This window comes from Gallinula chloropus, assembly GCF_964237585.1.
Source record: "Gallinula chloropus genome assembly, chromosome: 12".
Lineage (NCBI taxonomy): Eukaryota > Metazoa > Chordata > Aves > Gruiformes > Rallidae > Gallinula > Gallinula chloropus.
Genome location: NC_140097.1, coordinates 21,941,625 through 21,964,230, shown reverse-complemented (window position 1 = coordinate 21,964,230; position 22,606 = coordinate 21,941,625). Strand labels below are relative to the sequence as shown.

The 22,606-nt window shown below is 50.7% G+C and overlaps 2 protein-coding genes across 2 annotated transcripts in view; one reads left to right on the top strand and one right to left on the bottom strand.

Annotated features, from left to right (window-relative positions):
• Positions 1 to 1,173: 1,173 nt before the first annotated feature.
• Positions 1,174 to 7,619, bottom strand: TNNC1 (troponin C1, slow skeletal and cardiac type). The gene is made up of 6 exons (XM_084269712.1): positions 7,504 to 7,619; positions 3,772 to 3,802; positions 3,338 to 3,484; positions 2,242 to 2,356; positions 1,997 to 2,133; positions 1,174 to 1,353 (listed from the first exon to the last, which is right to left on the bottom strand). The coding sequence occupies exons 1-6, from the start codon at positions 7,525 to 7,527 to the stop codon at positions 1,322 to 1,324; spliced, it is 486 nt and encodes a 161-aa protein (XP_084125838.1). The 5' UTR covers positions 7,528 to 7,619; the 3' UTR covers positions 1,174 to 1,321.
• Positions 7,620 to 12,012: 4,393 nt separating this feature from the next.
• The window catches only part of NISCH (nischarin), a 35,040-nt gene continuing 24,446 nt past the window's right edge, over positions 12,013 to 22,606 (top strand). The window contains exons 1-3 of the mRNA XM_084269487.1: positions 12,013 to 12,118; positions 18,132 to 18,215; positions 18,964 to 19,146. Of these exons, the coding sequence (XP_084125613.1) occupies positions 12,032 to 12,118; positions 18,132 to 18,215; positions 18,964 to 19,146 (354 nt within the window). The 5' untranslated portion in view covers positions 12,013 to 12,031. The remainder of the gene's footprint in view (positions 12,119 to 18,131; positions 18,216 to 18,963; positions 19,147 to 22,606) is intronic.

Genomic DNA, 22,606 nt, shown 5'->3' with positions numbered 1-22,606 from the left:
CCCAGGGAGCCATGTCCTTAGAATCAACCAACACCCCCTCCTCCCCCCGGGCTATTTTTACCTCGAGCCCACTTTCATTATTGCCATAAATGAGACAGTGTGTGGCACCAAATACTGCTGCTCAGGGTGTAGCTTCCACAGAGGAGGGGAAAAACAAGAATCAGCTGGTTTTGTGAGGAAAGGCAGAAGTACAGGGCCACGGCGGCCTGCTCGCCCAGGGCAGCACTGCCAGGCCGGGCAGCACTGCCAGGCCTTGCACCGATGCAGTCTTGCGCCTTGCACTGCCAATGTTTATTTTGCTTGGGTAAACGTTTGATTTTAGCAACACGACCACAATGTGTGAGCTGTGCTGGGGCTGTAATTTGATGGGAGGAGGCAGCTATGCGCAGGGAGAGCTGCTAATGCCACTGGAATGCCGTGCTTCCTTGGATGAGAAAAGATGGCACCCGAGGCCCTTCAGGACAGCGTGGCCTGTCCTCCTCAGCCCCGCAACCACCACGTGCCTGGGGACCAAGAACCAAAGTAGTTCTTTGGTTGGGTCATGCTTTCCTCAGGGCTCCTAGAGCCCAAATGGTTGTGATTCCTGAGAGAAAACCAGGTGCTTCAGTTGTTACAGCAAGGCTCCTACCCAGGGCTGCTGGAGGACTGTGAGGTGCTATGGGACTGCCAGTGCCTGCCTTCTGCCAGGCAGGGTGAGGTGGGATGGAGGCACCCAGTGAGCCTTGGGAACGGCTTTCATTCGTGTTTTCAAAGAAAACTGATGCCATCTCCCTGCCAGCACTGCAGGGTAGCCATTGGGATAGTGGGGAGGAGCCTGGGAAAACGTGGGACCAGCCCTCACCCACAGATTTCAGTGATGGCACAAGTGGTTGTTTCCCATTTCATCACTGAAATGTTCCCAAGGCTCCAGTTTAACCAGCAAGCACCAGTGACAGCTCCTAAGCCCACTCACCGTGGCAGGGGTGAGGAGACACAGCACGGCAGCTGCCCACCAAGCACCCAAGGCCCTGCTGACTGGGCTTTGCCGCTGGGCTGGCAGCAGGATACCTCCCTGGAGGCTTAAGGCTCCAGCTCTAGTGGCACCTTTCTGGATGCAGCTTGTGGGCTGGCAGTGTGGCCCCGTTAGTTGCGGGTGAAGCTCTCACTAACCCCCCAAGGAACAACCATAATGTGAGAGTCGGTATTAATGCGCTTTATTTTCCCAGTGGCCATCCTTCTCAGCACTCTGTCTTCATACCGGTAGCCAGGGGACGTAGCCAAGGAGAAGAGATGCAGAGCTGGAGGGGTTTGGGGGATTCCGTCCGTCAATCTGGCCTCAGATTTATTCAACTCCCTTCATAAACTCCAGGAACTCTGCCAAGGGGAAGACATTGGAGGCACGGGGTGTGAGGTGGGACCGAAGTGCCCTTGCAGCTGCCAAGCATGCCCCTGGCAGCTTTCCACATCCCTGTCTCCTCTCCCATCTCCCTGATGTGCAAGAGGTGGTGGAGAAGGGGAACGGCTCCTCTGGCCGGGGTGAGGACTCCTCGTGACTCCCACTGGAAATGTCACTGGAGCCCAGCATCACCCTTGGCTGACACCAAAGTGCCGGAGGTGAGTGCCCAGGGAACACAGACACCATCTCAGCCTGGAAATGACCGGGGTGGGGGGGGTGTCATTTCAACAACATCATGTGCAAAGGTACAGCGCTTCAGATACAGCTGGTGCTTGTGTTCCAGGGGCAGATGGGACGGGCAGGTCTCTGATGAAAAGCAGGTTGGTTTGCTTCAGTGCAGGCTGGCTTTTGTAGCCTAGGGGGAGTTCAGGCAGCCTTGGGCCCTCCCTATCATTCCAGAATCATAAGCACACCACCACCATCCCCGTCTCACCTTGTACCCAACCCCTGCCCCGGCCCTGTGGCTGTGTGGCTGTGATCTGACATATCACCCAGCACTGCCTGCACAAGCCCATCCCCATCCCTGAATGCAACTGAACTGTGGACAAGAAAGACTCCTACCATCATAGTCAATCCTGCCATCATTGTTTTTATCCCCATCTTTCATCAGTTCTTCTATGTCATCCTCGGTGATGGTCTCTCCTGTTGCCTGCAACATGATTTTCAGCTCCTCGAGGTCGATGTAGCCATCAGCGTTTCTGTGTGAGAACAGAAGAGCTCAGGAGCAGGCTGACAGGCTGGGGAGGGGGAGTTGGGGCAGCTGTGCTGCTCCCACCATCCCACAGTGCTGCAGTCCTGACTCTTACTTATCAAACATCCTGAAGAGATCTGAGAGTTCCTCTTCAGTTTTGCCTTTGCTGTCATCTTTCATACACCGGACCATCATAACAAGGAACTCATCGAAGTCCACAGTGCCGCTGCCTGCAGGCAGAATAACCACCATCAGTAGATGCTACGGTGGGTGGACCAAGCAAGAGTAAGCAAGAGATCACTCTTCCCCTTAGGAACCAAGGGGCAAGCCTCCCGAGAGCGGCCCTGAAGCAGGAGGCAGCTTTCAGGATGCTGGGGTAAGTGACTTAGGCTGTAGACTGACTTAATCACTGAATTTTTGACCTTTTGCAGTCGTCTTGCCGAGGCAGAGCTCACCAGAAGTCCTACTGGAAGCATCAATGAATGGAAACTCCTGCTGTGGAGATACCTGTCCATCTCATCTGGATATAAAGCAGCACGGTTTTGCACCAGCAGTACTGCTGTTTTCAGTGACATGGGGTTTTTTTCCTTTTTATTTTTTTCTTTTTTGGCCTGATTTTAAACTGGATTTTTTAAAAATTATTTTCCAGTTACTCAGTTTGGTATTTCTGCCCAACTCGCACACATGACCATCAGTGCCCTGATTTGTGCTTTAGCACAGGACAGGAACAGTTGGACTCAGTCATCTTAAAGCTCTTTTCCAACCTGGTCATCCTGTGAATCGGTACTGAGAGTTACTCTGTGTGTGTGTGTACACACCTGAGCAGTGAAGAACTTCCCTGATGACAGAATCCCCTAACTGTAGCGTGTCCAAAGTGGCAGTCGCTGCATTCAGCCTGTATTTTGTTTTTTAAATGGATCTCTGTGATTTCAGAGTACCCTCCGAAATCAGCTCGAGCAGCCTGATATTTGTAGTCGTTTTTACACAGTTTCTCTTTGCTTGGAAATTCCCCAGAGGACCCACACTGAAGGCTGGTGGGTGTTTAGTGTCCTTCCGAGTCACAGCCCTGCAGATGCTCCCCACCAGCTGTGACTGTCCCCAGCATGGATCCTGCCAGCACTGTGCAGATGCTGAGCACTCCCATCCCACACCAGGCCTGCCATGCCCACCTATGTGGGCTCGGGAAGGTGGAAGAAACCCGAATCTCTCACCGTCCTCATCCACCTCGTCTATCATCTCCTGCAGCTCCTCAGGGGTGGGGTTCTGCCCCAGCATCCGCATCACCTTCCCCAGCTCCTTGGTGCTAATGCAACCGTCTTCTGCCCCCAGCACGAAGATGTCGAAGGCAGCCTTGAACTCTGGGGAGAGAGTGGAGAGGAGATGGGGGGGGAGGGGGGTGTGTGTGTCTTTCTGGGTGGCCCCGCGGCTCATCCCAGGCACAGCCTCCCCTGCCTCAGCACAGCGTGGTGGGGACTTCTCGACATACACACGGGGATTGCCTTGCTTGGAATGCTCATGGATCAACCCCCCTGGGCCGTGCCCAGCTATGGCCAGTCTGGCCAAAGCGTTTTCTGGGGTGTAATCACTGGAGCTGGCTGGGGAGCTCAACTTTAGGCTGTGGTGGTTGGGTTAAAGATGCACCTACCATTTTTCTGCTCCTCTGTCAGCTGCTCGACCTGCAAGGAGAACACAGGCACCAAGTCATTTTCCCTTTTCTGTTTTTGTTCAGCAGCCTTTGCAAAGGGCCGCCGAGCCTCATGCCTGTCATCTCAGGGATTATGGGATATATGACAAATGGGGTCCGACACCCCAACTTCTTGTAGTCCAAGAGATTCTTCCCCTTCAAAACAATTATTCCCAGCTCCTTTGAAGTGGTAGTGTCTGAAAGTAGCTTTTTCAGAGGCCGGGGAGACCCACTGGGAATAGCATTTGTCTCTCTCGACCATCTGGGGATAACTTCTTGTTGCCGGCAGACTGGCTGCACCCCTGGGGGATGCTTGTGGGCGGGCTGAGGCCAGGACAGGGGTGGGACATGCTGGAGAGGTCCCAGGGGAGGGAAAGGAGGACAAGACCATCCCTGGTAGTTGTTTTATGGCCCTAGATTCAGGAAATTCCCCACGCCATCTGCAGCTTTAAGAGCTGGTCTACTTCCATCTGAGTCTGTGTTTATTACCAAGGTTTCTGCTTCTGATGGGAGCTGTTGTTTCCTTTCGCCTACTCTGGGTACCTCCCCAAAGAAACAGCCCACAGAGCCATCAGGCGATCGTTGGAAGTGGCTGGCAGCTTGTTCCCAAACCCTTCCTTGATTCATTACCCACAGAAAATCAGTGGGAGCTCATTAGTTACCATGAATTAATGAAAATAATCAATGAGGAGGGCAAGGAGGGCTCCACCACCTCTGCCTCGTACCTCTAAGGGCATTTCTCTCTTCAGCTTTGCTCCTGCCTGCAGGTACTGCTACTCTAGAGCTGCTGACCCCACCACCATGTCCAGCTGCCCCTTCCGTAGCATCCATGGCAACAGTGACGTTTCCCTCCCGTGCTGGTCAGCAGCCTCTCCAGAGGCGCCCAGGTGTGAGCCCCTTGCCAGGACCAGCCCCAGCCTGCCCCCACTAATGCCTCTTTGCTACCACCCCTGTGCGAGCACCCTGCTCAGACACAGTCCCACAGGCTGCAGCACCCTGGCTCTGAGGGAAGGCCAACGCTTTGGCCCTGCAGAGCAATGGTCTTGCAAAAGCCAGCTGGAAATTGTCCCTGTTGGCAGTGAAAGCGCATTTTCTTAGCGGTGGCAAGTGGGCAGAAAACCTTTTCCTGCTCCCCACGCACCTGGAGGTGAAGACTTTGGAGTCAGAAAGCGCTGAGGATGGCGGCAGGGCCACGGCTGCAGGAGGAAACCCAAGCCCACCACAGCCCCGGTGCCGCTGAAGGTGGCTGAGCGATGGCAGCCACCACGCTCCCTCAGCCGATGGCCACGGCCACTGTCCTGCCGCCTGGGAAATATGACCCTCCTGATGCATTCACTATTTATAAGCCTGGGTGCAAGAGGTGCTGGAGATAAAGATGAGCTCCCCGATTGTTCCCAGGCTTTGGTATTTATCCTTGCAACACGTTATCTGGACACTTGTCCCTGGCACTGTTCTTAGCGCTGCTTAACAGAGCCTAAAAATGTTCCCAAAATAGCTTTGTGCTTGCACACCCTTATCTAGGCATGAGTGGGCAAGATGGAAATCCATTGGGGTTTCTGGCAGCATGAATTTGGCACAGATATGCTCCTAACATATGCCATCAGCATGCAGCAAATATCAAAACTACTCAGGTTGGAAGTGACACAATCGTGGTGGAGCTACACCGTGTGTAAATTCAATGCACTGTGTGCAGGGAGCAGCGCTCCAGTTACAGAGAGGCCTTGGGAGCTGTTTTGTGTGAATGGATGTGGGCGCTGCGGGCAGCTTTACTCCCTTTTTTCCAGGGATGGGGTTCTCTGGCTGCAGTGGGGGACGCAAGCCCTCAGCTCAGGGCACTGTAACACCCACAGTTAATGCCACATTGCTGTATTTTGCTTTTAACAGCTCTCTTCCTCACCCTGTGTTTCGATGGGGGTCAGGCATGGGCAGTTGAAGTTCTGCATTATTATTTTTTTTAATTATTTATTTTTTTTCCCCCAGGTAAACATTTTCTTACAGCAAAAATCTCAGGGCATGGGTCCCCCAAAATGCAGTTTGTCTTGGCAGTGCGGGGCAGGGAAGGTGCTGGCAGTCGATGCCTGGGACTCGAGTGCCGTTTTCCAGCGTGCCCCCACCTTCAGACCTGCAGCAAAATCCTGCTGGGAGCCCATCAGGTCTTTTCTGTGGCGTGTTGCCCTGTCAAGGGCTCTGTGGCTGGGGTTTCTGGTAGCCAAGGTGGGAAGTTTTGAATTGTTCTCTGCTTGCTGTGGTTCCTTTTTCTCAGCTGAATTCTTCCGGAGTCTGGCTCCACTAAAGTGTGGCCCAGGAATCCCCTCACCTGTGGATTTTGGTCCATTTCTGGGGCAGGGATTTGGAGAGAGGCTGGAGCTCCCGGGTGCGAACCCTTTGTTTTCCAGGGCTCTCCGCCCACGCTGCGAGTGCTGCCGCAGCTGACAGACTGTGGCTGACTTTGGCTGTGGGCACCGCTGGCTTGTGCATCCCTTCTCCCAAATGCTGGGTGAGGGGTCCCTAAGCAGTAGGGACAAGACCTGTGCCTGGAGAACACAGCGAATTACAGAGCCTAACCACATTTCCCACCCCTTTTTGGGGGGTGCCAGTTGGGGGACTTGGTGCTGGACTGTGCAGCCTTTCCTGAGCCTTTTCATACTACCAGGATTGCTAAGGGGGGGGGGGGGGGGGAATCGCTTCACGAGGAAAGGTGTGAGCATTATGGTTTTTTTTTTCTTCAACTATATATCAAGCAATATCTTTCCTCCCTCTAAACCCCTTGGAATTCAAACAGAACTTGCATGATGCTTCTTTTTTTAAATTTCCCTCAGTTAAAATCAAGCCTGATCAATCAACGAAAAAGCTCTGGTGTTGTTATTTTAACTCTGCTTACGCAAGGGGGGGACGGTAGCAATCCACACAATCCAGACTCTATTTTCATCCCTATTCCATTCTCTGTCTGTCTGCATGACACAATAAGGCAGTGTCCTTATTGCAGCCCAAATGGTTTGGGTTGACACAGCGAGCCCAGCGTGCAGCTGTGTAAATTAAAATAGCCGTGAGGATGCTCCGCGTTCCCGGAGAGCATAGCTCACATTCTGGAGTTCTGCAACACAGATACCAGGGAAGGGGTGTGTGTGGGGGAAAAGTAGAGGAGGATGTTCAGAAATAACTTAGAAAAGTTGAGGATTTGGTTGGGTTTTGTGGTTTGTTTGGGGTTTTTTTTAATCTACCAGGAAAATTTTTGGGTAAGGAAGGGGAAAATGTAGCAATGGCAGACATACAAAGCAGAAGAAAGGGGGAGGGGGTGATGTCTAACCCCTACAAATAATGTTCAAGAGAAACACTGCTCAGCTTTGTCTGGGCTAAAGCCAGCAGCCACCTCTTACACCTTCTAGACTTTCTTGGGATTTACAACTTCACCTACAAGCCACCCCTCTGGCTCACAGGGGAGAAACTGTCCACAATTTAGCAGCCCAGCCGGGAGTTTCACGCTTACAAGAGGAGTGTGAAACTTTCAGAGCCATCAGTTGGAAAGGTCTGTGTCCTGGATAAAGTTGCTGATCAAAAGATGCTGCCTGATAATTGTTTCTCATTTGCATTTCTCCGTTGAGTTAATTCTGTCGCAGCTATGGGGAAAGCGACGCTAACCTCCTCCCCCCCAAAAGCCCTTCACCCTCCCGAGCCCCAAAGGAAGGCACTTACCGCTGCCTTATAAATGTCATCCATGGCTGGAGAGGGCGGGTGAAGAGACGGGGGATGTCACGGTCTCACTCTGCCGGCACTGCCCCTGTGAGCTGGGCTTATATAGGGGGCTGTCCACCCCGGGAGACGTGACCAGCCCACCCGCAGCCCCGTATGCCCATCCCCGTCCCAGCAGGAATGCCTTGCCTGTGTGCTTTGGGATGGGGACACTGCCAAGCCCAGGGCTGGCACGTCCAGGACCAGCCCCAGCCCTGCTTCGGGGCCACTGGGAGTGCCCTCGTGACTTCGATGGGGAGCCTTTTCGGCCAGGTTTCGGCAGGACCCGCACTTTCTATTGCTGCATTTGGCTGTCCTGACTGGACACCTGCCCCTGTGTCACCTCCACCTTTCCATGTGTGTGTCCCCTGGAAGCTGCATTAGAAAGATCACACTGTGCCTAATTAAATCGGGTAACACGGGAAGGCATGCCTCCTGAAATATCCCTGTCCTGCAGCAGACGTCCCCTGGGAGCTGTGGGAACAAGGGGTGTTGGGGCCTCCCTGTCCCCCAGCCCAGTGGGGGACGCGTGGCCGTCAGAGGAGGCGATGACATGTGTGGGCAGGCGCCGGGGTCATGGGAATGTGTGGTCCGCATGCCACGGCAGGGAGACGTGTGGGGGCAGATGGAGCTTTGCCTCTGCTGTCTGCATGTCCCTGGGTGGGGGGGGGGGGGGGACTGTGAGCTTGATTTCAGGGGTAATTCCCGGTCCCTTGGAAAACCAGGACTCACTTCACCCAAGCAGTGAGCTGGCCCCTGCCAACAGGGAAAATCCGTTCGCCCGGGTTTCCCGTGGCGTTGCCCCACCGTGGCGGAGTGTGGAACACGCCAAGGGCCTCCCAGGGCTGACGGGTGGTTTTTTCAGCGCAGGGAGAGGCGTTTTAAGCCACGGCGACCAAAGCAAGCCCAACTCTTTTTGGTGGTTCGGGACTCCCTCTGGTGTCCGACGGGCGGCTCCAGCGGCTCTGGGTGACGCAGACTCGCCTCCAGCTAATTCACATGAGCATGAGTTGGCAAAATTGACAAATATTACCAACGCAGCCACTTGTGAGGTCTCATCTCTTCTAAAAAAAAATCCCTTTCCCTGCTAAAATCCAGCCTAGCCAGGACCGGGGGTGGTGCCCGCACGACGCACAGAGCTGTGCCCCTGCACCACATCCTCCCAGGTTTCACAGCCCCAAAAGATTAACCTGCAGCAGAGCCTGCCATGACCCACGGTCCCACGGGCACTCAATCGCCTCGACTTAGCTGGGCTTCATCAGGGCTCAGCCCCTTCTCAGCACGGGGATGGCACATGCAACCAGGCACAGGGTGTCACTGGGGCTCCAGCTGCGCCCCGACGCGCCCCCGCGCTTGGCAGTCAGTCCGAGGGACCCAGGAAACCAGTGGAAAGGTAAAAAGGGAAACAGTTGCATTTAAGGAATTAATTTTTGAGCTGTGTTAGTCTTTGGAGTTGGAACATATTCATATTTTGGTTGCTTGGAATGTGGAAAAGGCAGAAAAAGCCGCAAGGGTAGTAATTTTGTGAAAGGGCATTGGAGCCTGTCCTTAGGTGAGGGCACAGGCTGGGATGGGGCACCTGCTGTCCTCCCCCAAGGAACCATCACCCAAACTCCCTTGGGCACCCTTATGGAGACCCAGCAAAGGGCTGCCCATGGTGAACCCCAGCCCTGGGCTGCTTCCCCCTCCTTCGGGATTCCCTGGGGAGCAGGTGCCGGCCCAGGCAGAGGGTGTGGAATTGCGCTGGCCCCATCCGTCCATCCCTCCATCCCAGCTCTGAGTCATCCCCCTGAAAACAGACCCAGGGGCGCGTCAGAGAATATCCAGGGTGGAAGAAACAGCCCCAGGGGCGCGTCAGAGAATATCCAGGGTGGATGAAACAGCCTCAGGGGCACGTCAGAGTATATCCAGGGTGGATGCAGAAGCTCAGACCTCTAATGTTGCCTTCAAAGGGTCACGGCCATGCTGCTGGAACAACCGGGATGAAAGCCAGGTTGGGATGTGGAGAAAGCGTCTGTCTGCTTAGAGAGGGGAAACAGAGGCCACTGCCACCACGCACACTGACACGGGCCAGCCATGCTCCTGCTTACACCCAACACGAACAGAGAGCTGACAGCTGTGGCTGGAGGGGAAGGATTAAATGCATCTGGCAGAGGTGATGTTCCTCCTGAGGAGGGAGGGACAGGCGTCATGCCACCCTCTGTGTGAGCTCAGAGCCAAAGCTTCCAGCAGCCCCTGGCCCTCTGGGGCCGTTTACTTGTAAAAGAGCTGGGAATGGCGTTTTTGTAGAGAAACCCCAGAGCTCCTGCTGCACAAAGCGCAGGGTGGTGCTGCTGGGGCAGGTATGGGGCTGTCTCAGGAAAAAAACATGGGGCTCCTGCTGCTTCTCTTGCCTCCCCATGTGAGACCCAGGGCAGAGACAAGCGCAGCTATCTATAGCCTGGGGAGGGCTGCCAGCACAAACGCCTTCAGTCCGGGCTCTCGGCTGGCTCAGCAGCACACCGGCTGTTGCTGCGGTGAGGTACAACAGCGCCTTAGCTTGGGCTTCAGCTGCATCCTGACGTGCCGTTGTACTTGTCAGTCAACCCGAGGTGCCAACACAAGGGGAAGGGTTTAACTGCACTTTTTTTTTTTCCCTCCAAAAATCTCAGCTCAGGTTTTCCTTTCTTGGCAGCCGCAAAAGCAGCAGAGGCATCCTCCAGGTCCCACACAAGGAAACAAAAAGCAGAAGCCCAACTAAGTTTGAACTTTATTTGTGGTCAGAGGTGTTTGTGGGGCTCCACAGGCAGCCCAATGTGGCTCCAAACTGTGGTAAAATGCTCTGGCGTCCCCTTTCCCTGCACGGGGCACCCCTCAAAACCCTTTAGGCGCTGGGGCTTCTTCCCCAAGGAGTATGTGTCACGAGTTGAATGGTCACCTGGAGCCCAGTTTCTCTAAGTTTCTTTCAGGAGAAGCATGCTGACATCCCGTGGGGAAAAAAAAAATCTGAGGTTTTTACTGCCATCTAAACCTTCCTTGGAGGTTTTTAGCCAAACGAGCCTCTTTCCCCAGCTTTGTTGCTCCTGTTGATGCACCTTCTCTGGGAGCCAGGGTAGGGCTGTCACACCATGTGCCACCTCAGGTACCTATCAAAACCAACAGACGGGTAAGCGCTACAAATTGTTATTTAATTAAGGACAGGACATTCAGAGGCAGCTTAATTAACGTTGCTCTCCAAAATCACTTATTATCTATCTCATCAAGAAGCTGAGCTCAGTACCCAGCTGGTACTGGGACTGTGCTAGAAAATCTCTCTGGGGCTGCCTTTACTGTACACTTTTTCTCCTTACACAACATCATCCTTCAGACACATCCTGCCAGCGCATTTTGCAGTGGAAATAAAATCAAAATGGGTTTATCCAGCTGCATTTGGAGGGTTGTGGTTGCTCATGTGCCTCCCTGGGCCTGGCTGCATCTGCTGACAGTGGTGCTGGCCCTGGAGCATTCGTCCCTCTGCACTGCAGGTCCCTTTGGCCAGAGAAATGCTTTCCATCCAGGTGACTCACGTGCACCCTTGGCGTTTAGCCCTTCTGCTGTTATCAATGGCGCTACACCAGAGCTAACTGCATCCTCCCTTAGGCAGCACAAAGCAAGGATGCAGAGAGGTCACCTTAGCTTTGTCAGAAGGTGCTTTTTTACCCAAACCTCCTGGAACTCCTCAGGACAACTCAGATTCACAGGGAGAGGCCAACGGGGATTTGTTGACCACCCTTTAGGGTCTCCCACTTCTCTTACAAACTCCAGGCCAGGTCCCTTTAGAGTGCACAGGTCGGGAAGTTGTCCTTGTGCTCGGTGGGACCGAGCGTTGAGATCAGCAAAGTCACCCCAGACCACACCCCGAGTTCACTCTGGGCTCAGCCCTGAGGCCCTGGGCCCAGTCCGTGCCGGTTGGCCCATTGGCCCAGCTCCGCGGCTGTTCTGGGGGCAGCACCAGGCATGTTGGATGCGGAACAGTTGCCCGAGCCTTCAGCAGCACGCGGCGGCCACTGATGTCCATGGGGAGCCGTGTGCGGTGGGGGAGGCGCTGCGGGGTGCTGCAGAGCGTGGCACTGCGGGGCCCGGCCCGGCACAGCGCGACCCGGCCCGGCTCGGCTCGGCTCGGTCCGCTCCAGCCCCTTCCCTCCCCCGCACCCTGACAACGGCGCCAGTCCCCCCGCCTGTGCCAGCCATCGCGCATGCGCGCCCCGACACCCTGCACAGCGCCCCCATGTGCCGTCGACCCGCCTCTCCCGCCCGGCCCCGCCTCTGCCGCCGCCGCCGGCAGCCAATAAAGGGGCGGCGGGCGGGGCGCGCCGCACCCTGAGGGGGGGGGCTGGGCCAAGATGGCGGCGGCTGGAGAGCGGGCTGGGCCGGGCGCCGGGGCGGGCGGCGGAGGCGGCGGCGGCGGCAGCAGCTGGAGGGGAGCGGTGGCGGCGTGAGCGGAGGGCAGTTCCCCCGCGCTTCTCGCAGCGTCATGGAAGCGGCGGCGGGGGGCGAGGACGGTGAGGAGCCCCCGCGGGAGGCCCGAGTCCTGGGCTCCGAGCCGGTGGAGAACTACACGGTGAGGAGCCGGGGGGGGGTCGGTAGCGACGTGCCGGCCGGCGAGGGGGGAGGCGTGGGCGGCAGCGGGCCCGCCTCGCCGCCGCGGGGAGCCCGCGGGGTGCCGGGCTGCGGCCGGGCTCGGTGCTGCGCTGCTCCTGCCCGGGGCCGCCTCACGCCCGGCTGTGAGGAGCCCCGGCGGCGGCGGCCCCGGCCCCGTGCGCAGCCGGAGGCCGGAGTGGAGATTATTTGGCGGAAGCTTCCGAGCCGTTTGTAGCTCTGCAGAGGGAAAGCCTGTCCTGGGAAGCGACCCCAGGCTGGCTCGGGGGGGAAGGGACCATCCGGTGCCATCTCCCGCCGTGGCAGGGTCAGCCTCAGCCTCTCTGGGCACCCTGTGCCGGGCCCTGCCGCCCCTCAGGTAAGACTTTCTTCCTGCTACCTGCTCTTAATCTCCCTTCCCTAAATTTAAAGCTGTTCCCCCTTGTCCTGTCACTGTTGGCTCTTGTTGCCGGTCCCTCCCTGTAAGGCCCTTGAGGGACTGGAAGGCTGCTCTGAGGTGTCTCGGGAGCCTTGCCTTCTCCAGGCTGAACAAGCCCGTCTCTCATCCTGTCTCCGGAGCAGAGCTGCTCCAGGGTGTGTAGGAGTGGGGAGCCTGTGTGTCTCCAGCTTCTGAAAGTTACCCCCCTGAGCTCCTCCTGGCTTTGGCCCTTTGAGAGCCGGTGCTTCAGTGGGGGCTGAGTTTGCAAATGTCATGGTCTCACCTGTACCTATCTACAGCCCTATGTACATGTACATATGATTGTGAAAAATAGTTATTGGGTAAATGTAGTAAGAAATCTTTTCCTTGGGTGCAAATACTGTCAAATTCCCTCTTGAAAAGCTCATCTGGAATGGCACTGGAATAGGCTGCCCCGGGGGTGTGGAGTCTCCTTCTCTGGAGATATTCAAGACCCGTCTGGACACGGATCTGTCACCTGTCCTAGGGAACCTGCTTGGCAAGGGGGGTTGGACTCGAGCTCTGGAGGTTCCTTCCAATCCCTCTGATTCGGTTAATCTCATTTTCAAAGGAAATTGGATGATTAGAACAAGACAGTTCTTAACCCACCAAAAAAAGGGGAAGATTGTCATGAGTGCTTTGCTTTGCGGAAGGAATTAGATTTTGGATGTGTTATTTTAACTGGTTGCATTTTACCAAGGGTTAATTGGCCTGTTTTTCAGGAAGAGGCTCATCATAGAACAAACCTCAGCATAATTGCAGACTGTAAACATCTCAAGCACATCACCCATTAGTTATATAACTAAAAAAAAAAAAATGTTTTCTGCTCCTCCCTGACCTAAGTGTCATTTAAATAATCTTTTTTTTTTTTTTTTTTAAAGTAGAATGCACATAATGACATAAGGTTTCTTCAGGAACCTAAAGAAGAAAAAGGGGTTGATGGCCTGGAAGGGCATTCTTTGTGAAGTTGTGTAATGGTCAGAAGTAATAATTTGTGTTATTCTCTCTGGAAAGGTACTCAGAGAAAACAGAGCAACAGGGGAGGGATTTCTAAGGGTTTGGTAGGACAGAGCATTCATACAGCTGTGGCACCTGAAGGGCCTTGCTGCTTTCCAGTTGACAGCCCTCAAAACATCCCTCCTTATGTGGAAATGACTGTCAGGGGGTGGGTAGCCACGTTTACTGACGAAAATGCCAGGAGTGTTCAGTGAGGGAGTTGTAAGCTTACAATACCTTCTTGAAAACTGCTTTCAGCTCTTTGTCTTGCTAGTTACATAACGTGCATTGCAGAAACGATACTACTGCTGCTGCTGAGACCTTACCCCTGTGTCTGTTAGGATGTGGTTTGACCCTCAGGCGAGTGTGTTTTCGCAGTCCCCCATCAGCCCTGGTGAGACTTGTGGCACAGCAGCTGGGAACTTCCAGGTGTGAAACAAGATTCAGCCAGTGTTTGTGTTGAGAACTTTCAGGAACACCACACACCGCCAGTGAATGAGAAAGTCCAGGCAAATTTAGCTGAGGAAATGTGACAGAGTTATCTGCCCCCTTGTTCAGCTGGAGGCTGTGGACACCAGAGGTGAAATTGGGATACTGGGCAAGATGGAGCTGCTGTTCAGGTGTATCACTTTGCTGCAGGTAGTGTTCAGCAGAGCAGCTGATAGCTGGGGTAACATTTTAAGCTGTGGCAGCTAAGCCCAAGGAGGCTTATTTTTTCAAGGCCAGATTTCCCTTTTTAGTGATTATGGCTCTGGAAATAGCCATAACTATATAGCTTGTTCAATGCTGGTTTTCTTGGGAGCTTTAAAAGTAGTGTTAGAAAGGGAAGGTTTACTGGTATTTGTGTGTACCATGTTTCTCTTGCTGTGTTTTTTAAGAAGCCACAGCATTAGGTTTACCTGTGTGCAGAGCACCTAAAACTTACCGGGATGTCAAGCCTGTAGCCTGTTTGTATGAGAAGAGCCACCCATTGGAAATGTAGGAATAGATCTTTAAACTAGAAATTTGACAGAATTGTGCACAAGGGGTAATGTTTTGGTTTTTTTTTTTAAATTACTGTTTGTATTTAGTGTTCAGTATTAGATGAGTGGCACTTTAAGAATGTGACCTGTACCAGAGCAAAGTGAAGAAATGAGATGGTGTAAAGGTCGGATCTGGTGAAATAAACACAGCAGTGGCAAGCAGCATCGCCCTGTAGGAGTCAGAGGCCCTATTTACATCCTTGGGTTTTCTCTTTGGCATGTGTGCTTCCTCTGTTGCACTCTGTATTTCACAGCCCCTCTCTGTGGAAGGAGACTTGTTTCAATGGCTTCCCTGTGACAGCTGTGAGATTTAAATCCTGTGAAATTCGTCAGGGAGGCCACGGTGCTGTGTAACTTTGAGGCTGCTTTTCAAAATTGTTGGAGTTACTAGGGTGGAAGGCAAGGTACAGATAAATCCAGAAGGATAAAATATGGCACTTGATAGTGCTTCTAATGTTGGGTTAGAAAAGTATGAGCACTTTTCCTAGGTATGTGTCCTCCACATGCTTACTGAAGACTGGGTGATTGCTAGAAGGTTTCAAGGCTTCCAGTGCTTCATGTGTTTCCTGCCCTGTGTTTGTCTGGCCTAAAATCGCCTTCCTGCTTTTCCTGTCTCTTGCAGCTGCTTTTAATATAAACACTAGCTTTGATATTTAAGGAAAATGCTGTGGCTTCCCTGAATTGCATGCATGCTGTCTGACAGCTTGGGGAGGAGATGTGGCTGCATCACTGCTTTGGAATTTGGGACCTGCTGGCTGCAGTCACACCTGTGTCCCAGGCTTCCTGTGTGTAGCTCCCTCATCTGTAAAGTGAGGTGCTTGTCTTCTGTCTTGACAGGACTAAAGTCTGTGAAGCTGCATGAGGGATGCTGTAGAAATGACAGCTTTCATGAGGGGAGATGGGTGGGTTTTGTGACGTGTACAGGAAGGAAACAGGCAGCCTGGAATCACTGCTGTTCATTTAACAGCTGGTTTAAGAATTACACATCTTGAAAACATTTTAGTAAATATTTCACTGTTAAATATTTAGGGAGATGAAGGCACCCTCTTCAGCAGAGTGAGAACTTAACCACAAAGGTCTAAAGTGAGACAATCATGAAAATATCCAGCACTACAGATAGGCTAAAGGCTTTACAAGGTGGAACTTAGCTAAAAGAACTGAAAGGCATACAGAATTTATTACTCAGTTTGCTAGAGACATGGAGAGGAGGGTAAACCTGTGGATGCAACTACTTCTTATATTTCAGCTCATTAGAAATGCGATTTACAGCATAAATATGGGTGGGGAATTTACATGTCATGTTTCTGTCTGGGAGGCAGTGCAGCATAATTGAATTTCATCACTTCTCCATAGGTGCCTTCTAGCAGTGGGCTGGGCAGGCAGTCCTTGAAGAGTCTTAAACTGCCTGCCCTGTCCTATTTGCACACTCCATTAATTGAAGGCTCTCTATCCATATAACTTTTTCTGAAACTTGGCATTTTTTGGTTTAAAATGGTTGGTTTCTGTATTGAAACAAGTCTGTGGAGCACATAACCATTTCTATGTACTTGCATTTGTATTTATGCTTCAAGATAATGGCAGTTGGTGGGTTGATGTGAAATTGTCTGTCATTCTGCGTGCCGGTAGCGCTGGAGAGGTGAGTGTGTCCTGCAGCTCTGGCCACATGGGGAGTGCTGCAGCCCTTTAAAGACGTGGCCTGTGTGGTTTGATCAGGGAGTGCAGATGCTCCCTGGAACAGGTATTTTCTTGACCAGGTGCTGTGTTTGGCTCCACACTGTGTTTCCAGAAGTGATCAGTGTTTGCCATTTCAGCAAAGGGAAGGATACAAAGCCTTCAGGATCTGTTTAGTGTGACTGTATTGTATACATAGATCAGGGGCATTCCATCCTTGTCTCATGAGCTTGAGAGCTAGTGAAGTTCACCAAGTTTTCAATATCTCACCCAAGGTTTTATGCATAGTGTACTAGATGGCATGGCATTTAGCTGTACTGCTTGACCTGTCGTAATATAGAAGAGTCAGCTTTGGAAAGGAACTACTCTTTTGGGCTTCTAAATGTAGTACTTCTAACTTTAATCTTTTGGTGTCTTTGAGTCTCTCCTTGCTTTTCTCAGGGTTATGAGGAACTTCTGAAGAAGCCTCAGGTTATTCCTGTTCTAGTTTGTCACTGGCACAGTGACTAATCCTGACCTGCCGTTTCCCACCAGAGCATGACGGCAAAGCAGACGCAGCCTTAATTGAGACTGTAATTCTGTGTAGGCATTCATCTGTGTTCTGTACTCATCTGAACACTGACATCTCATTTGCTGTAGCATTAGCCAGGCACCCTGATTCAGTCCTCTGCTAGACTTGGGTTTCTGTTCAGCAAGCCAGTCTCAGATGCTTATAAAAATACAATTGGCATGAGATACAGTTCCTCTTTTAAAATGCCAGTGGTGCTCTGTTTAATGTTCAGTATTGTGCTGGTCTGTACTAAGAGTAAGTGAAAACTGGCCTTTTACATAATTTGGAACTGTTGATGCTTTGTGTTGTCTCAAGTGGGTTTAGCAACTAGATGTGTGTTGTGCTCATAACAGCCATGAGTCAGGTTCCTGTGATCTGTGGTAGTGAGTTCTCAACTGTATTAAATGGTTTCAAGATTTGATTACATAGTGGTGTTTTCCCTAAGGAATATAGTTGAATAACATGGTTTCTTAAATTTGTTATTTTCAAGTAACTGTAGAACTGTTTTTGCTGAGCCTTTTGTGTTGTTGTCTTTGTGTTTATTTTGTACCTTTAAAGTTTCTTTGGGATGGCTTGCTTCAGGGATATCCCAAGGTAGATTGTGAGCTACCTGCAGAACCAGTATTGTTCAATCTGCAAAGTCACCTGTGATGAAAATCTATCCCAAGGTAGATTGTGAGCTACCTGCAGAACCAGTATTGTTCAATCTGCAAAGTCACCTATGATGAAAATCTTGCTTTGGTATATGCGTAATTAGAAAGACTTAGGGTTTATGTAAAGAAACATTGGGTTGCTTTAGATAACTGCAGTGATTCCTTGGGCATGATTGTAACCCTCAGGAAGCTGAGGAATAAAAACTTAACATCCAAGCAGCCAAAGGGCTTGTCCAGATTTCTGAAAGGTTCAATTTCTGCGTAGCTGTGACATGACAGCAGGATGCTCGCCAAGTTCCTCCACCTCTTGTGGAAATTGGGAGGCTGAAGAAAGGATGCTGCTGTTTCAGGCTTGTTGTGAGTAGCTATGCATACCAGCTTAATGTAGCAGAGATCTTTAGAAAAAGTTGTGGCTTAGATGCTAACCTTTGGGTATCAAAAATAAAAGCAATTGCTTTACATGCTTTGTGTGTGGAACAGCCTTGTGAATGAGATTAGGGATCCTACATCGGCAGAGTCACTTTAGAGTTCAGATTAGCTTTCAGGTAACTACAATACTTTCAGAAGGTAGAACCACAGAATTTCTCAGCTTCTCTTTAAGACATGCTTTGGTTGCATTGTCCCTTACTTTAATTTCTTCCTTTCAGGTGTACATTATTCAGGTCAGTGTTGGCAATCATCAGTGGACAGTCAAGCATCGTTACAGTGATTTCCATGACCTGCATGAGAAGGTAAGGTGGTTAAAGCTCTGGCCTCAGTCTCTTAGAAAATATTGTACAGTTTTTGTAGTGGTTATATGGGACATAAATATTTTCCTCAAAGAGCAAGAATATCTGCCAGATGCCATCTGAAGTGCACACTGAATCCTTTGTATGAGCAGTGTTACTTGCCACTCTTACACTCCCCTTTTGAACTAGGGGAAGTTGGCCTGAACAACTTTAGCCTTGGGCAGAAGCTTCCATCAGGGAGAGTGGAGTTTTACCTAGAGTTATTAAACTTTTTGCCAAGAGATGTTTAGGTGTTTATGATGAGCTGATCTGGTAATCTGAAGCTGGATTCACGCAAAGACTCTCTCTTAGGAAGGGTGGCTGATAAAACTGACCTTAGGCAGTAGCATGGGTTAGTTATCAACCAGTGCTGAATATGCAGGAAGTGAAAATGAGGGCAAATCTATCATATTTAAAACTGGGCAGCTTTTTCAGAAATGCACAAGTAATTCTGTTGCTTTATCAACTTCATTACATTCTGCCCTGTGGTAACTGTGAGCAATTATCTCAGAAAACACTATTATTCAGCTTCTCACAATTTTATAAAATGGTCTTTCTGAAAAATACCTAAGTCAGTAGGTAAAGTTACCAAAGTAACTGTATTGGTTTTGTTCTACCAGGATTGAGCAACATGCTCTTAATGTGTTCTGTCACATCTTATGTGTGAGTTCAGGTTGTGAGTTGGGTCGTAACTCTGGTCTTTGTCTTTCAGCTTGTTTCAGAAAAGAAAATAGATAAAAATCTCCTACCTCCCAAGAAGATTATTGGGAAAAATTCCAAAAGCCTGGTGGAGAAAAGACAAAAGGAGTTGGAGGTCTACCTGCAGACTCTGCTAGTCAAGTTCCCTGTCACTGCTCCGAAAGTTTTGTCACACTTCCTACACTTTCATTTATATGTAAGTTATGTTTTTAGCATATAAAAACGGAGGCCTGAGGGTCTTGCTTGGAGAGACCTGTGTGGAATCTTCACAAAGTAGCTGGAGCTGCTCTTTTTCTGCCTTTTGCACGATGCAACAAAGCATATTTTTAAGTTTTTTGACAGCACTTTTTGTTGCAGTAGGTGCTGTGCTGACAAGTAGTGTGGGTAGGGACTCAAAGAGGAGGAAATAAATGCTGGCAGGGTAGCTGGAAGCTGTGAATAAATCTGCAGCTGAATTGGTTGTTAGGCTGAAGTCAGTAGTGCTGGCTCTCTGAAGGAGCATTGCAGAAGCAATCCATATGCACCCCTACTTAGTGGTTACTGCTTAGATCTGTGGTTCGTTCTTGGAACAGTTTCCAGTAGCCTGAATGAAGAAAAATGGTGCTTCTCCATGAGAAGCTCACTGATGGAGTGGCCTCTAGAGAAACACCTCCAGCCAGCAGACAGAATGTTAGGGTAAAGGAAAATAAGCAGTGGCTTGCTTTTGTGTTCAGATTGTGATTTGTTCATTCATCTCTTGTGGATAATTCGGCTTTTTTACAGTATGGCATCATGTTGTAAGGGGGAGATTGAACTTCATGAAGAGGAAAATGCACTGGAGAACTCTGTGGAAAGGAGGACCAGTAATTGCTTCAGGGTGGGATGTGCTGAGATGGCTCTTCATGGTTTCATATAAAGGCTTCAGAAGTAGTGGGTCATTAGATGCATTGATAAAGCTTTAGCAACAAAGAAGAACCTGCTTTTGTTGTATTCCATGAATGTAATTACCCTGCTGAGGCCTGAGTTTGACTTGGATAAACTGTTCATGGTGCTGCTATTGCCCTGCAGATGTGAGCAAGGAGGACTAGTTTGTCATGAGGGAGCTTTTGTAAATTGATTGATGGTTTTAAATCTATTAAATGTGTGTGATAACATAGGGAGAATTCTGTTCAGATGGAGCAAACTTCCGGATCACCAGGAAGTTTCTCTTAAATATGTCTGTTTCATTAATGTTTTGGTCCTGTAACTTCAACAAAGATTTTTATGCAGGCAGAAATTCTTCCAGTCATTCTCACTTTCAGTTAGATGATTTCTTTCTTGCTGTAATGTTCATCCCTTTTCACTTTTTCAAAGAACTGCTGTTACTTGCATATGAATGCTTCCATGCTTGTGTATTGTGTTTGTGTATTATCATAGAATGATAGAATCCCAGACTGGTCTGGGTTGGAAGGGACCCCAAGGATCACAGAGCTCCAACCCCCCTGCCACAGGCAGGGACACCAACCTCCAGGCCTGGAGCTACACAAGTTTGCCCAGGGCCCCATCCAACCTGGCCTTGAACACCCCCAGGGATGGGGCACCCACCCCCTCTCTGCGCAGCCCCTTCCAGCCCCTTACCACTCTCTGTAAAAAGCTTCCCTCTAATATCTGATCTAAACCTTCCTTCCTTTAGTTTTAATCCATAAATGAGTGAAGCTGTTGCTTAATCTGCATTTCTTTGTTTTGGGCAGTCTGGCTTGAGGTAGAAATGCAATTGTTTGGGACTTGAGAGTGCTTTTTAAATATTTACCAAAAGTAGTTAGCTATTCAGCAGAAAAGCTAAATATTTGCCACAGGAATTCAACTGGAGAATAATCTTCCTGCAGAACTTTGGTCTTATAAAATATCTTTACAATATTAGACAGCACATGTGCATGCTTGAGGCTTTATAATGCCTGATACTGCCTCATTAGTTTATATAGGAAGGCTGGTGATGGCACCAAGCTGTGTGACACGCTGGAGGGAAGGGATGCTGTCCAGAGGGACCTTGACAGGCTTGAGAGTTGGGCCTGTCATGAAGGTCAACAAGGCCAAGTGCAAGGTCCTACCCGTGGGTCATGGCAATGCCGAGCACAGCTCCAGGCTGGGTGGAGAACAGCTGGGTGGAGAGCAATCCTGAGGAGGAGGACTTGGGGATGTTGGGGGATGAGGAGCTCATAGTAAGCTGGCAGTGTGCACTTAGAGCCCAGAAAGCCAACTGTGTCCTGGGCTGCTTCACAAGAAGTGTGACCAGCAGGTCAAGGGAGGGGATTCTGCCCCTCTGATCTGGAGTGACGCCCCCTGCAATGCTGCATCCAGCTCAGTGGTCCCCAGCACAAGACAGGCATGGAGCCAGTGGAGCAAGGCCAGAGAAGGCTGGAGCACCTCTGCTATGGAGGCAGGCTGAGAGAGTTGGGCTGGTTCAGCCTGCAGAAGAGAAGGCTCTGGGGAGACCTTATAGCGGCCTTCCAGTCCCTGAAGAGGCTACAGGGAAGCTGGAGAGGGACTGTTGACCAGGGCAGGGAGGGACAGGACAAGGGAGAATGTTCTTAAGCTGGAGGATAGGAGAGTTAAATTGGGTATTAGGGAAAAAAAATCATCTTCCCAGGGACAGTGATGAGGCCCTGGCACAGGGTGCCCAGAGAAGCTGGGGCTGCCCCTGGATCCCTGGCAGGGTTCAAGGCTGGGTTGGATGGGGCTTTGGGCACCCTGGGCTGGTGGGGGGTGTCCCTGCCCATGGCAAGGGGTTAGAACCAGATGGGCTTTAAGGTCTTTTCCAGCCCAAAGCTGCCTGGGATTGTTTTTTTTCCCTGTCTATTCTTATTTGTAGCATTTCCAGTAGGGATTATTTAATCTTATTCCCTAGGTTAATGGAACTAAACTGGTGTAGAAATAACCACAGTAAATACACTACAAGTGCTTTGCAGCCCTTGTGTTCCAGGGGAAAGCTGTGTCTGGCTTGGCAAAGAGCAGCAGTTGGATGTGACAGCAGTGTGCAACCTTATTGTTGCTTTGGTGTTGAACAGGGGTATGCAGTGATATGGGGGTGCTTACTTCCTTGCAGTGTCTTATGCTTTGTCATCTTAGATTTGGTTTCTTAACTTCCAGATAGAAGCTTTTAAAAGAAAATAATTGAGTACCCAGAAGCTGCTGTTCAGAGACACCTGCAAACAATGGATTTCTGTGGGATTGGTGCATGTAAGAGAGCGAAGACAGAGGCCTCTTGTAGGTCTGACAGAGGACTAGAGCTCCTTTTCTGTGGGCTACAATACTCCACGTCATGACCTTGTTATAAATGTAGGAAAATTCTGCTGTGTCCCCCAGATGATGAAGGGAACACAGAGCCTGGGTTTCAGTCAGATCTCTGCATGCCAGATGAGTGTAACTGGCTTTATCCAATAACAGAACTGTTGAATTTTGTTCAGAATGCAGCTTCGAGCTGCTTCTCCAAACTGTTCCTCCTCAGTGAGTGGGGTTTCAGTTATACTAAGAATGTGCTTGTCTGAAATGTTTGCCTCATCAGATGAGCTGAACTGTGCTGCAGATGTCCCATGGATTTATTTCCTTGTCATGAATCATGAGGGGTTTGTCAGTGAAGTAAACTCATCAAATACTCATTTCATGATGATCAGTAATGCCTGTTTGTCCTTTGCAGCTAC